Below are 16,934 nucleotides of genomic sequence, written 5' to 3'. Positions count from 1 at the left end.
ATAAAATGAAAATTAACTTGATCTTAGGTCTAAAAAACAGAATATGTAAACTATCACATAGGGATTTTATTAATAGTGACCTCACAAAATTAAGAGAAATTTTACTAGAAAATGGATATCCTAGGGGTTTATTAAATAAATTAATTTTTAGCACTAATTATAATAGAACACTGCAGGCAGATATCAATGAACAAGGAACAGAGATAGAAAGTATACCTACCTTATCTTATTTTTCTTTACCATATCTACCATCTTTAACACCAAAATTAATTAAGTTATTTAAACAAAACAAAAACATTAAAATTGCTAAACTTCACTTAACCTATCTCTTAGACTAACGTCTCATAAAAGTGATATCAAGAGAAATATCCCTTCTTGTGCATTGGCAGAGCATGTTATTAATAAGGATCATGTTTTCATTTTTCAAGAAGCAACAATTTTGGAAAGAGAAGTAAATTTACGTAAAAGAGAATTTAAAGAAATGGTTTGGATAAAAAAATCAAATTGTATTAATAAGAGATCTGATATCAATAATCTAAGCATTATTTATAATAACATTTTGGCTTTGACTAACTAACTTTGACTGTAATTTACTAACTTTGACTTTAATTTTGAGATCTGATATTACTAATTTATGCATTTTATAAACAATTTGATCTTATTAATTTTTAAAATTTCACTAAATAGTATCAAAAGAAAAATATTTATAACATTCTAAATCAACTTGTTTTACATTACTATCAGTTTTTTTTTACTAATAATTATAACTTCAAATTTGCTTATATCTTTATATCATTATTTTATACACTGTTAGCTAACTTCTTTCCCAATCTATCGAGTTATTAAAGTAGTCTAACTACATTTGATTAATGTCCTTTTGACATATTTCAAAATTAATTTACGTTTACAATTTATATTTTTTAGAAAGAATTTTTATGTTTTTAATAAGTATGTTAGTTATTTTGTAAACCACGAGCAGTAAGTTGTTATTTTTCTAGTTTTCATCTAAATTTAAACATTTGTATTTTTAGATTGTCTTGATAAAGGAAATAAATTGTCCGAAAGCTCGACAAAAGTTCAAAGTGTTTCTCTTTTAATCAGCCCAAAACACATTGACTGCATTCCCCAAAATTATTCATTTTGTATTATTAACAGTCACTACATATTAATAATTATATATATATATATATATATATATATATATATATATATATATATATATATATATATATATATATATATTTAAAAACATAAGATGTAGATCTTTGAAACACACTCAGTGAACCAAAGATCCAAGGTTATTGGTTTAACGACCACTCGTACGAAATCAAACAGATGAAATAGAGAATGTGGAAAAATCCCCTTACGAACAATTCACACATCCACCATTTCGGGCTGGGAAAAATTTTTCGAATAGAATCAAAGATCCAAACACCAGTTCTTAGAAATGTGTTTCGCCCTCTTCAACCTCTCTGGGCTCGTCGGTAAAGACAAGAGGTTGAATATCTTTAGACACATTCTAATCAAAAAACAACATTCGAGACCTAGACATAGAAGGTGCGTAAGTCTACGGCAAATCCGACAATGACACATTTTCCACATTCTCTATTTCATCTGTTTGATTTCGTACGAGTGGTCGTTAAACCAATAACCTTGGATCTTTGGTTCACTGAGTGTGTTTCAAAGATCTACATCTTATGTTTTTAAACATATATTTTACTTACTTTAAGTAATTAGGGAATTAAAACTTGAGACTGTCATTGTCGGATTTGCCGTAGACTTACGCACCTTCTATGTCTAGGTCTCGAATGTTGTTTTTTGATTAGAATGTGTCTAAAGATATTCAACCTCTTGTCTTTACCGACGAGCCCAGAGAGGTTGAAGAGGGCGAAACACATTTCTAAGAACTGGTGTTTGGATCTTTGATTCTATTCGAAAAATTTTTCCCAGCCCGAAATGGTGGATGTGTGAATTGTTCGTAAGGGGATTTTTCCACATTCTCTATTTCATCTGTTTGATTTCGTACGAGTGGTCGTTAAACCAATAACCTTGGATCTTTGGTTCACTGAGTGTGTTTCAAAGATCTACATCTTATGTTTTTAAACATATATTTTACTTACTTTAAGTAATTAGGGAATTAAAACTTGAGACTGTCATTGTCGGATTTGCCGTAGACTTACGCACCTTCTATGTCTAGGTCTCGAATGTTGTTTTTTGATTAGAATGTGTCTAAAGATATTCAACCTCTTGTCTTTACCGACGAGCCCAGAGAGGTTGAAGAGGGCGAAACACATTTCTAAGAACTGGTGTTTGGATCTTTGATTCTATTCGAAAAATTTTTCCCAGCCCGAAATGGTGGATGTGTGAATTGTTCGTAAGGGGATTTTTCCACATTCTCTATTTCATCTGTTTTATATATATATATATATATATATATATATATATATATATATATATATATATATATATATATATATATATATGTATAAATAGGCTAATACTCGTAAAGTGAATGCGAATTTAGTTGGAAATATATAAAATGATGAAGGGTCATCATTCCATACATTTCTGTGCAACTATATACACCGGTGTTTCGGCCTGTTTGGGCTTCGTCAGTATAGTGTAGCAAGTTAAAAAAGTTGTTTGTTAACTTTTAAAAGGATTACTACAGGAGCAAGGTTACCAATTTTGGTCAGGTTGTTAGAAGACCCGCAGTCGCAAGGCTACAACTAACATTGCCAAGGAGGTAAAGCTACCTGAGGAAATGAAAAGCCATAACATTATTAAATAAAATGATGTTGGATAATCGAGTACAAATATAAAAATAAATAAGCAAAATCATTGGCTAATACTCGTAAAGTGAATGCGAATTTAGTTGGAAATATATAAAATGATGAAGGGTCATCATTCCATACATCTTCTAACAACCTGACCAAAATTGGTAACCTTGCTCCTGTAGTAATCCTTTTACAAGTTAACAAACAACTTTTTTAACTTGCTACACTATACTGACGAAGCCCAAATAGGCCGAAACACCGATGTATATAGTTGCACAGAAATGTATGGAATGATGACCCTTCATCATTTTATATATTTCCAACTAAATTCGCATTCACTTTACGAGTATTAGCCAATGATTTTGCTTATTTATTTTTATATTTGTACTCGATTATCCAACATCATTTTATTTAATAATGTTATGGCTTTTCATTTCCTCAGGTAGCTTTACCTCCTTGGCAATGTTAGTTGTAGCCTTGCGACTGCGGGTCTTCTAACAACCTGACCAAAATTGGTAACCTTGCTCCTGTAGTAATCCTTTTACAAGTTAACAAACAACTTTTTTAACTTGCTACACTATACTGACGAAGCCCAAATAGGCCGAAACACCGGTGTATATAGTTGCACAGAAATGTATGGAATGATGACCCTTCATCATTTTATATATTTCCAACTAAATTCGCATTCACTTTACGAGTATTAGCCAATGATTTTGCTTATTTATTTTTATATTTGTACTCGATTATCCAACATCATTATATATATATATATATATATATATATATATATATATATATATATAATGTTCTTGAACTCCTAAGTGGAGCATAGAGCTTCAGTGAAAACGCGCCATCGGGTTCTATTTTGCGCTAGGGCCTTCACCTCATTCCAAGACTTTCCTTGACTTCTTATCTCGTCCATGATGGATCTTCTCCAAGTTTGTGCTGGGCGACCTCTTTTTCTCTTTCCTTGGGGATTCCACTCTAGGGCATTTTTTGCAATACTGGAACTATGTTTTCGGAGTGTGTGACCTATCCACCCCCACTTTCTGTATTTTATTTCATTTTCTACCCTCTTTTGTTGGGTCAGGTGTAGCAGATCTTCGTTTCTGATGGTGTTTGGCCAGAAAATACGAACAATTCTTCGTAGACATTTGTTAACAAAGACCTGCAATTTGTCTGTAAGGTATTTTGTCACTTTCCAGGTTTCACATCCATAGAGTAGAACAGACATAACATTTGACTGGAATATTCGGATCTTTGTCCTTGTAGTATATTCTCCAGACCTCCAAACAGGGTTAAGCATGCTGAAAGCTTGTTGAGCTTTTCGTATCCTCATACGAATATCGTCTTCTTGTTCATAATACAGATTATTTATTATTCTTATATCCCGAGTGTCGATGTTCTTTGTTCACAGTAGTTTTATTAACGGATTATGTAATGTTTCACCGTATCGAATGCCTTGTTATAATCTAGGAAGCAGACATAGATGTCCTGGTTTACATCTGAACATCTCTGTATTAGCACATTCGTTGCATATAATGCTTCTCTGGTTCCTTGAGCATTTCTAAATCGGAACTGAGTTTGTCCAATGTCTTGTTCTAAATTTTTTATATAGGTATTCTACTACTAAATATTTTAAACAATACCTAAAAGATTAATATTTTCAAATATTTGAATAAAGCTTTTGAAACATTTGTTAGTAATATTTTATTCATATTTTATTTATTTGACGTTACAAGGTATGTACTCCTCTAATTGTACTCTAATTGTTCCAATAGTGGTAGTGTCCAAAAATCGATTTATTTTTATAATTCTGCTTAAATGAACAGTTTGGTTTTGTTTCGATGTATATTAAGCCAGATCATCCATTTCATAAGTCCATATTTGGAATAGTTTCATATTTTTTTGCTAATTTTTTGCTAATTTATTATCACAAAAACAAATTTTTTGCTCCACCCCTAACCGAGAAACAATGGTTGATGTAGCTTAATATTATGTCACATCATCGATAGCCATATCTCGCGAACCTAAAGAGCTGGAAAATCGTACGACGCGGCATATTTTTTTGCTAATTTATTGCTGTCGATCTGCATATGCAACATACCCCAAAACCACCCCTGCTTCCCTTACAGCTAAACAACACCCCCAAAAAACAACGAAAAATCTTGAAAAATGATTTTTGTGATATAGTTGACGGTTGATATTTAATTGCTAATTTTTTGCTGTCATTAGCCGTAAAAAACAAATTTTTTGCTCCACCCCTAACCGAGAAACAATGGTTGATGTAGCTTAATATTATGTCACATCATCGATAGCCATATCTTACGAACCAAAAGAGCTAGAAAATCGTACGACGCGGCATATTTTTTGCTAATTTATTGCTGTCGATCTGCATAATATGCAACATACCCCAAAACCACCCCTGCTTCCCTTACAGCTAAACAACACCCCCCAAAAAACAACGAAAAATCCTAAAAAATGATTCTCATGATATGGTTGACAGTTGATGTTCAATAACAAATTTTTTTCTATGATAAGTTCTATCGATCCAAAGCTTATTTTAAATGGTTTTTAATGATACTTATGCACGTATTATAAAAATTGAGTTATCCATCGCATTTTTTCGGTATGTCAAAAAAAAGTGTTTCATTTTTTGTTTATTACATTTTCTGTTATATCTCGAAAACTGCTCGATGGATTTTAATGATCCTCATCTCTTTTTATTTTGTTAAACGTGCAAAAATATGAATTTTTCATTTTACCATATCAATGTATATCGAACCATATCTCCGAGATTTATCGATCGATTTTTGACTATTATTAAATATAAGTCACTTCGATACCACTCCGGCTACACTCATAAGAAAAGTAGTTAAGTACCGATCTTAGAAAAAGCGTTCTTGAACGAAGAAAGGCTGTTTTCTAGAGCCAAGAGTAAAATAAATTACAACCAAGAATTTTTTTTCAATACATTCTTATGAAGAATAAGTTCTTGGCTATAGTTTATTTTACTCTTTGCTGTAGAAAACAGCCTTTCTTCGTTCAAGAACGCTTTTTCTAAGATCGGATAGCTATACTTTTTTTATAAATGTATGAAAACTCTTTCATGGTCCCCCGGACTAAAATGAATCAGCTATCAAATAATTATTTATTTTTCTTGAAAGTGATTCTTAGAAGTTTCTTTAATAACTGCATCAAATGCCGCGCCGCTATTTTATGTTTACAATGCTTAACGATGTATAAGTATATCCATGTACTAATGTACATAATGTTTATTTATGTGTAATTCAATCCCATAATTAGTCTAAAAGTGTTTTATTAAAATATTTCACTCCGACGCGATTTATAAGGGCAGTTCAATATCTCATTTACCGGTAATCAATTTAAATTATAAATAACACGCCTCAATGTTTCAAACCTATTTGAACAACCCCCGTACTTCGTAGAAGAGATATGGAAGAAACAGACAATTAACGTACATCCCATCAAATATTTATTAATTGGACATTGATGTTATTTAAAATCATCAATAATTTACATGCTGCTTGGAAATTTGTTATCGCTCGGACTGTCGATGGGTGTGTATTACATGTCATGTAGAGATAGAAACGCTGTTTAGAAGAAGTCTTGAGTCATACCAGTGCTCTTACAGCTAAATATTTGCGCTGATTGACTTCGGATATTCAATCAACGATATTTGTTTAGTATTTTACAATATAAATATGGCCTGCAATATGGCCTCTTGGCGACCATTTGAAAATGAGGAAAATATTAACCCAGAATCGAGTTGTGTTGAAAGCAGTTTAGAGTTTAAAAACAAAGACCTACATGTGCATTGTCAACGTTGTTTTCAACATATACGAGTGCTTAAAAAAAGAAAATGATCAAAACTCCGATAGAACTATTCTAAATAAAATAAGTGAACTTACCAAACTATCAGCATCGACAATTTATCGTATAAGGGAAGGAAACGTTATAAATCACGGTTTAAAACGAATACGAACGAATCAAAAATTCAGAAAAATAGACGATGTCGATAAAAATATTCGAAAGACTGTGTATAATTTCTACAAGGAAAACAAGGTGCCTACATTACATATGATCCAATATGCACTAATAGAATATCCTAGTTACTATGCTTACAAATGTTTAGCAACATTGCGAAACATTTTGATAGACTGTGGGTTTAGATATAAGAAAATAAATGACAGAATGGTAATAATGGAGTGGCAGCGAATAGTCCAACTTAGGCAGAAATATTTACGCAAAATCAAAGAATATCGACAGTCTAACAGATTAATAATATATCTAGACGAGACCTGGTTTGACACACATGACGTCGTTAAGTATGGTTGGGTATAGATAACTCTCAGAGCTGCAGTTTAAATACACCATGTTCAAGGGGGAAACGTATAATAATCTTGCATGCAGGTAGTGAACAGGGATTTGTACGAAATGCATTGTTACTGTCTGCCAAAAACATCAACGAATCATCTGCCGATTATCATGAAGACATGACCGCAAAAGTCCACAAAAAGATTAAGTCCACAGCCGTATTTTGATCCAAGAAAAACGAAGTTTACAGAAACCAAAAATGCAAACGGTTTAAGACGGCAAACATTTAGGATTTTTAATTATTTATTAAAAGTGCTCTTCAGATGTTAGGGTAGCAGGGGACGTTTTGGGGTATGTTGCCTATGTAGATCGACAGCATGTGACATAATATTAAGCTACATCAACCATTGTTTCTCGGTTAGGGGTGGAGCAAAAAATTTGTTTTTTACGGCTAATGACAGCAAAAAATTAGCAATTAAATATCAACCGTCAACTATATCACAAAAATCATTTTTCAAGATTTTTCGTTGTTTTTTGGGGGTGTTGTTTAGCTGTAAGGGAAGCAGGGGTGGTTTTGGGGTATGTTGCATATGCAGATCGACAGCAATAAATTAGCAAAAAAATATGCCGCGTCGTACGATTTTCTAGCTCTTTAGGTTCGGGAGATATGGCTATTTTGTTTCGATTCAGAGCAGATCATATAGCCCCTCTGATGATCGCTGGAGAGAGTGAAACGTACATGCTGAGCAACATGAGAGCCAACGATCGGCAAGCGGTCTCGACACCTTAAGAAGAAGAGAAGAACCGAAATCAAACATAAGCTGGCTTTCACTTTCAATTTGTTTTACTTTAAACACATCCAAGTTCAAAACGAATATATTATATATTAATGTATAAGTAGATATTGAGATCTTTAAAACACGCTCGAAATACAGGGTGATTTATTAGTACGGTAAAGCTTAATAGCTCTGCTATAGTAATAGATAGCAATAAAAGTTAATAACAAAAATTTTAGCCACCTTTGAGCTTCACATTGCAAAATTAGTTACAATTTTACAGGGTGTTCGATAACACAGTGGCAGACCTAACTTATGTTTTTTTAAATGGAACACCCTATATTTTATTTTATATTCGAAATGCTGTTAACTTCTCCATCACAAAAATATAAAGGTTTGTAATGTTATACAGGGTATTTACAAAGGTATAACCAATTTTGTATGAAAATCGTAACAAGTTCAACTCCCTGTATAAATAAAAATAAGCAAAACAACAATGGTTTATTAATGACATATTTTTTAACGTATTGTCAAAATTTTCAAGAATGGTCGATATTGCTAATTTTCTTTATAGATATCAAATACTCTTCTTCTTAAAGTGCCGAGACCGCTTGTCGATCGTTGGCTCTCATGTTGCCCAGCATATTAACAATCATTGTCTTATTTACAGCCGCACGAAATAGTTCAGTGCTAGTTTTCCCAAACCATTGGCGTAGGGTTTTAAGCCAAGAAGTTGTACGGCGGCCCACACTTCTTTTACCCATTATTTTACCTAGCATGACAAGGTGAAGTATGTCATATTTTTCTGGGTGACGCATTATATAAACAAAGTATTCCAATTTGCGCCTTTTAACCGTGTTCACTACTTCGCAACTTTTATTCAAACGTTGCAAAACCCTTTCGTTTGTGACTCTTTCTACCCAACTGATCTTCAGAATACGGCGGTAGACCCACATCTCAAATGCTTCTAGGTTTTTTAAAAGCGATTCTGTCAGGGTCCATGCTTCAACCCCGTAAAGTAGTACTGGGCATATATAACATTCTTATGCGAAGTTCCAAATTTAGATCATGACTGCACAGGATTTTCCTAAATTTCATAAAACTTGTTCTTGCTTTGGCAATTCTACTTTTTATTTCTGTACTAGGGTTCCAGCTTTCATTAATATGAGTACCCAGATATACAAGATTACTTACTCGTTCAATTGAGTCATTACCGATTGTTACGTTATAGTTATTATTATTTACGGCTGCCTGTTTACTAATAACCATAAACTTTGTTTTTCTTGCGTTGACTTTGAGTCCATATATCGCGCAGAATGCCACCATTCGGTTCAATAACACTTGAAGATGTTCAATTGATCCAGTCAGCAACAAGGTGTCATCTGCGTATCTGATATTGTTCATAAGCATACCATTAATGAGTATTCCCTCTTTTGCGTTCTCCAACACTTCATTTAAGATTGTTTCAGCGTAAAGATTAAACAACATTGGTGACAATATACAGCCTTGTCGAACTCCACGCTTCATTTTTACTTCTTCAGAGCACTGATTCGCAACCCTAACACATGCAGCCTGGCTCCAATACAAATTTGCGATTATTCTAATGTCCCTACAGTCCAGACCGATAGTTTTGAGAATATGTAGCATTTTCTCATGGCGAACTTTATCAAAGGCCTTTTCAAAATCAATCGCGCACATGAAAACGTCATGATTTACATCTCTGCATCTTTGAATTAAAACTTGGGTTGCGAATAGTGCATCACGCGTTCCAAGGTCACAGCGAAAACCGAATTGAGTACTTGAGATTCTTATATATCAAATACAGGGTGAGTCAAAACGCAAGTACATTATTTTCTCAGTAATTTTAAATGGAACACCCTGTATTTTATATCACTATTGAAAAGTACCATTACCGTACTTTAATTTTTAGATAACATTCCCTATGTCTAAATTTATTAGTTTTCGAGATATTTTCATTTTTCAATGGACCAGTAGCGTGGCCACTCAAATCACCAGAATTTAATAAGCTGGACTGATTTTTTTGGGGTTACGTTAATAATGAAGTTTATAAAATACCTCCAACAACAAGGGATGAGATGAAAAATAGAATACAAAGTGTATTTCGATGTGTTAATTTACAAATGCCCCGTAGAGTAAGTAGCTCATTCAATGATCGTTTTTAGGCGTACATAAATGTGTTAGGAGATAATTTTGAACACCTTATGTAATTAAATATTAAAAATATTTTATTAAAAGTAGCTTCTAATTTTTTCAAACATGTTTTTTGCAAAATGTATTACTGATAAATTATGTTTTGTTCTTTATTTGTTACATTGTTACATTTACATACAAAAGTAGTGTTTGTCTTCACAAAATATTGTATTTTGTGTTTATGTGTTTTTTTGTAAAATTTGTTACTAATTTTCTTTGTTTATTTGTTGCATTTACATAAAAAGACAGTTTTTAATTGTTTCAAAAATGTTGCATGTAGTGGTTGTGTTTTTGTTTGTAAAATGTATTACTAATAAATTATTTTTATGTTTATTTGCTACAGTGTTAGATTGATTACCGGATTGATAATCGGTAATCTTCAATTGTCAATTCAGTCATGGCTTACTTAAAATTTAGATAAATTTAAACACCTAAAATAACTTGCTCTAAAAAATGAAAATATCTCGAAAACTAATAAATTTGGGCATAGGGAATGTTATATAAAAATTAAAGTACGTTAATGTTACTTTTCAATAATGATATAAAATACAGGGTGTTCTATTTAACATTACTGAAAAAATAATGTACTTGCGTTTTGACTCCTGTATTTGATATAAAGAAAATTAGCAATATCAATAATTCTTAAAAATTTTGACAATAAATAAAAAATATGGCATTAATAAACCATTGCTGTTGTGCTTATTTTTATTTATACATGGAGTTGAACTTGTTACGATTTTCATACAAAATTGGTTATAACTTTGTAAATACCCTGTATAACACAACAAACCGTTATATTTTTGTGATGGAGAAGTTAACAGGATTTTGAATTTAAAATCAAATATAGGGTGTTCCATTTAAAAAAAAACATAAGTTTGGTCTGCCATTGTGTTATCGAACACCCTGTAACATTGTAACTAATTTTGTAATGTGAAGCTCAAAGGTGGCTAACATTTTTGTTATTAACTTTTATTGTATACTATAGCGGAGCTATTGAGCTTTACCCTACTAATCAATCACCCTGTAAAGCAAGTGTTTTAAAGACCAGTTATCCACTAATACATTACGCTATTTTTCTTATTGGTACACTTTGAAATCATGTATTATTACCACAAAAAAATTAAAATAAGAGCTAATAATGTAAAATGGTTGAGTTTGTGATGTAGGTATATCAGTTTACCTTTCGTTGTTATGGAAATGAGAAAAATAAAAATTAAATTAAAATCTGTCACATTCTTTACAATGTCAACATTGATTACTTAAATAGTAAAGCAGAATCGCGGCTAATACTGCAAAAATCGGAAGACGCTTATAAAAAAGGATACAAGTTCATTAAATAGATGGAAAAGCAAAAGGTAATAGATACAAATAAACGAGTTGTGCTTTCTTACAGGCGGAGGGGGCGGTCCGCCCCGGGTGTCACCCTTTCGGGGGTGACACCCGAGAGACCCGCTCACAAAAGAATGAATCGTTAATTTGTAACTCTACCCACTTTATAATCAAAATACAATTTGATATTATTTTGTAAACACACGAAACCGAGAAAAGTCGAGGTAAAAGAGGCATTTCTTTGATTTTTCCGTTAAAAGGGAAAAAGCAGTTGTTGATCTAAATAACGAAATTCTCAAGATGCTTGAAATTGATGATTGAATCTTGATATATGAAGTGCCGTTCACAGGGATACAATAATGCAGCTGTGAAGAGCGGCGTACATGGAGGAATACAAGCTATTATTAAGGGCGTAGGCGCAAAATTTCGCGCAAATTTGTTTTAAATGTTTTAAAAAACATTTTGTTTCGAGTCCTGAGAAAACGAATAAGTATTTTTGGAAAATTTACACGCAGAATGAAAGATTGCATTATTTCCCGGGGCCGAAAGTCCCTGAAAACTTCTATAATGTTTATTTTAATAAGTTACAGGGGTGAAAAAAAAAAGAGAAAATTTAGTGTGATTTTTAATTTTAAATATCTCATTCAAAAGAAACTTTTTGGTTATTTCGAGAGACTTTCGGCCCTAGGTACCTAATAATGTAATCTTTGATTATGTGTTTAAATTTTTCAAAAATACTTATTAGTTTTCTCAGGATTCGAAAAAAATGAATTCATTTAAAACACATTGGCGCGAAAATTTGCGCCTAGACCCTTAAAGCAAAAAACAAAAAGAACATTTTCGTTGGATGTATTGATCATTATACCAATGATTTTTTTGGCCAGCACTCTTTTGCGAACAATACATCCTGAGTAACTTTTTTCAGAACTGTAGAGGAAATTTTTAATTTTTTTTCTGCTTCCACTAGCTGCTGGGATGGGAAGTGCTTATTAAACACAGCAAAGCATCTGTTAAACGACTTTCTACAACGCGTTTTAGTACTCACTATGCTGCAGTTAAAGTGTTGGGAGAACATTTTGATAGTTTTATTGCTGCAATTGAGGAACTATGTCATCAAAAAGAAAATTCAGACACCAGAAGTGCATATAGACATATCCTATTGATGCCCGACGTATGTAACTTCACATTTCTTTGTCATCTTTTCTTTTGGAATGATATTCTAAGAGAAACCAGTTTTTGTCAGAGTGAATTTCAAAGTAAAGGCATAACCGTTGGTCAATCTGCGACCAAAATAGGTGGACTTTACATTGAAGAAAAATGTGAGAATATTATAGATGAAGCAATAGGTGTTGCCACGAAAAAATATGAGAACGACGACATTCCCACCGAAAAACGAATTCGACGTCAAAAAACGAATGGATGGTGACCTAACTACCGATACAGGACTGACACTTCGAGTCGTACTTCAACAGGATATGTTGGACTGTTTTGACCTATTCAATTTTGAACCCGAAACCTGATCAAAGTCTATTCATAATGTGGCTTCATTGTTCAATGTTGTGCAGACACACACTTTGCTTTTCACGAACAGTTAGCAATTGAAGTTAGCTGTTTCAACATTTTTTGACTTTACCATGAAGAGGTATCAGAAGCAGAGCTTGTGCTAGAAATATCAAGGCTCAGAAGACATTTACAAGCGACCATTATCACAGCATCTAAATGGTTAGTTGTAGACTTTTTAAGATTCATTGTGGAGTGGGTTTTCATGGAATATCTCCCAAACTTAATGGTCGCATTAAAATTAATATAACCATTTGTGTATCGGTTACTTCATGTAAGAGATGTTTTAGTAAGCTAAAATTAATCAAGAAATACTTGCGAGCAAAACTGGCGCAAACAAGGCTAAATAACCTCGGTTTATTAACTATAATTCTTAATTTTTTCATTATTCAAAACATACGTTTATCGTATTTTCGTTGATTTTAACAATCTTTAGATATTTTTAGGATTTGGGGTGACACCATGGATTACCGCCCCGGGTGTCACCCATGCTAGCTACGCCACTGCTTTCGTACCTTCAGAAAAATGTCGGAAAAGTACAAGCCATAGAGAAATAAAAAGAAGAGAGTGGTTAAAGGATAGGCAATAACTGGCACAATCTTTCTGCGCAGGTAAGTAGCACATAGGGGCGCTGCTGTTTCTGAAACTAAAATTTACCCATGGTACAATAAAGTATTTTGATTGTACCGTGAAGAAAATTTACATTTTTGACAATTGACATTGACTTGTTTTTATTTCTCTATGGTACAAGCCATTGACTATGTGGGCTATCCATTCGAAATTACAAATTATGAGGAAAACAAAGGGGTCGCTTTAAAATCGTTTGTGAAGACAATTAGCAAGAAGAATGACGTGACCAAGAAAGCGTATGTATTCAAGGAAGTCGATTGCATTACGTATTGCACCGGGCATTACGAATTTATTTTTGAAGGTGGTAGCCATTTGCGGTATCTGTGTCTCTTGCAGAATTGTGAATTGTGCGATTTACGCTTAGCCACAAGACATTAAGGAAGAAGGAAGCGTATTACTTATTACTATCCGACCATCTAATACTGTGATGGCTCACATTTTACAGTTACTGATAGCGATGAAATTAATTATGTGCGTTTGGTGAAGCAGAATTTATTATTGCATCCCAAAAATGTAAGTACAGATCGAGTTTGTTTACGGTATGATAAAGGGAAGTGCACTAATCAAGTAGTTAATATTAATACATCTGGATCATGTTCCTTGCAAATTGCACGTTATCTAAAATTGGACGATCCTGAGAAATACACGGGGCATGCGTTTCGACGTATCCACGTCCACTACAATTATGGCGAACAATGGCATGGCAATAGATCAAATACAACGACAAGTAGGATGGAAATCGGCAGCTGTGGCAACTGCTTACGTTGAAGAGAGTATTACCAATAAGAAGATTGTTTCAAACATTATTGGGAGAGCCATTAATGGAAGTACAACCTCATTGGCTTCCGAGAAAGCCAGTAGTATTAATTTGAACAGTATTTCCTCTAATTTAAAAAACGAAAGTAAAAACAATACCAACTGTACTTTTCAAGAAAGAAAAGAGAAAAGTTCCAGATACAAAATTCATTATTAAAATAATAATAAATAATTATTTAAATCTGAAAACTTTTCTTATTGGAACTCCATTCTGGTAACATCCTGAATTTCTGACTTTTACAATTTATCAATTTGCCCTATAGATAAAAGTGAAAATGAAATGACCTGTGACCTGCTTTTTCCTGTTTCCTTTCGATTCAGAGACGATGCACAATCTCCAGACAGCTGTCTCTGTCTTACGATGTCCTTAGTGGACGTCTTTCTGTCTTTTGTACTTTTTACATTCATTTAAAAGATTAACATTTTCAAATATTTGAATAAAGCTTTTGAAACATTTGTTAGTAATATTTTATTCATATTTATTTGACTTTACAAGGTATGCACTCCTGTCAGGTGAGATCAATATTTAAAACTGTTGATGTTACCATGGTAACTTTAAAACACGCGCGTTTTTGAAAGTTGGATTTAAACACGCTGAGGCGTACTTTAAATAAGCTAAATGGGGTATCAATAAAAAAAATTGTTTTAGGTGTTATATCGGATGCATTGGAAACGGAATGTACAAAATGCACAGAAAAACAAAAAGACGGAGCGAAAGAAGTAATCGAATATATGGTTAAGAATAAAGTTGACTGGTGGAAAAATTTGATGAATAAATACGATCCTGATGGAATTTACAAGGAAAAATATCAAGATGAATGGAGAAAGCTGGGCTATCCATTCTAAAGATATGTAATTTAGACCAGGGCAAATCTGTACAAATATTTGTACATTTGGATGTTGAGAAGTGACTCATATTTTTTTGAAGAAATTGCTTGAAAATAACTCATATAATAATATTTGAGTTTTCCTTCCACTGAAAAAGGTCCGGAACATTGTTTAAATAATCAAAATGTGAAAAAATGAAGGAAAAATTAGTTTTTTTCTTCGTTTTTTGATTATAACTTGAAAAGTCCGTATTTCCATGAAAAGTTGCACTGACATAAAAGTTGCGTAATTAAATTTCCTATAATATAGGATTGCTTAAATTTTTAAAAATTGTCACCCTTGTTGCAAAATAGCAATAATAGCGAAAAACCATAAAAAAACAAGTATTCGCATTTTACGTTTTTCAACCATTTATGCTACACTATGCTACACTTAGGACCTTTATATTTCACTCAGAAAAACTTGATGATACAATAAAACAACACTGTAAATTTCATTCACATCGGTTAAATAGATTTTGCAAAATAAATATTGCAATCCAGCTTTTGCAAAAAAATTGTATTTTTTCAAAATATTGCAGGACTAAAAGCAAAGCAGACAGCAAATTAAATTTATTTTAACTTATTGAATAATAAAGTATCTTTCATTTGCAATTTGCATAATTAAAATCGGTTAACTACCACGGCGTCAGGAATTTTTTTAAATAAACATGAATTTTTGGTGCTACGCGCAGGCTGGCGGATACATTTGCTCTGATTGGGCATTCCAATGACCTTTGATAATGATTGATAAATTTTAATTTTTAGTACATTTCGATATAAATAAATAATTTTTTTATTGCAAAGTAAAAACACATACTCTGTCCTTTGAAATAATACTTTTTTTAGCAAAAACTTTCTTTGTTCATATATTTTAACTTAGAGAATAAAAGTTTACTTTTAAACATAGACAATTGTTTAAACAATATTTCACAAACAATAATCAAATTAGTTTGATTGTTGTGGAATTAAAACACAACATACAACAAGATACAACAAGATATAGAGTAAGAAAATAATATATTAGATAAAGATTGGTAGAAATTTTGGTGGAAATCAATTTGTGTGAATCGAACATTTTCCAAATAGAATATACAATTTTTCATTACAATGCTACAATATTTGTTACACTTAAGTAGGTACCTGTTGCTTTTATAAATTATTTAAAAAGTCACTACAAGTATCAACTACTTTTGTCTCTGTTCTCAAAACAATAAAAACTAAAACACGAACTTAACCATCATTAACAACAACACATTTGTTTGTCTACAGCCGCAATATTCGATAATTTTTGACAGGTCATTGAAATGCCCAATCAGAGCAAACGTATCCGCTGTCCTTCGCGTAGCACCAAAAATTAATTTTTATTTAAAAAAAAATTCCTGACGCCGTGGTAGTTAACTGATTTTAATTTTGCAAATTGCAAATGAAAGGTACAGCATTCTTCTGTATGTAAAAAAAAATAACTTGCCATCTGCTTTATTTTCAGTCCTGCAACATTTTGAGAAAATGCATTTTTTGGGAAAGCTGAATTGCAAAATTTATTTTGCAAAATAAATTTTGCAAAATCTATTAAACCGATCTTAATGAAATTTACAGTATTGTTTTATTATAAAGTTTTTATGGATGAA

At 32.3% G+C, this 16,934-nt stretch overlaps 1 protein-coding gene across 1 annotated transcript in view; it reads left to right on the top strand.

The window, feature by feature from the left end:
• The window catches only part of LOC114335173 (uncharacterized), a 62,342-nt gene that overhangs the window by 18,747 nt on the left and 26,661 nt on the right, over positions 1-16,934 (top strand). The window contains exon 2 of the mRNA XM_028285356.2: positions 15,087-15,281. Coding sequence (XP_028141157.2) covers positions 15,087-15,281 — 195 coding nt within the window. The remainder of the gene's footprint in view (positions 1-15,086; positions 15,282-16,934) is intronic.

The sequence above is a fragment of the Diabrotica virgifera genome, chromosome 6, assembly GCF_917563875.1.
Source record: "Diabrotica virgifera virgifera chromosome 6, PGI_DIABVI_V3a".
NCBI lineage: Eukaryota > Metazoa > Arthropoda > Insecta > Coleoptera > Chrysomelidae > Diabrotica > Diabrotica virgifera.
The sequence above is the reverse complement of the archived record's forward strand: the minus strand, read 5'-3'. Positions and strand labels throughout refer to the sequence as shown.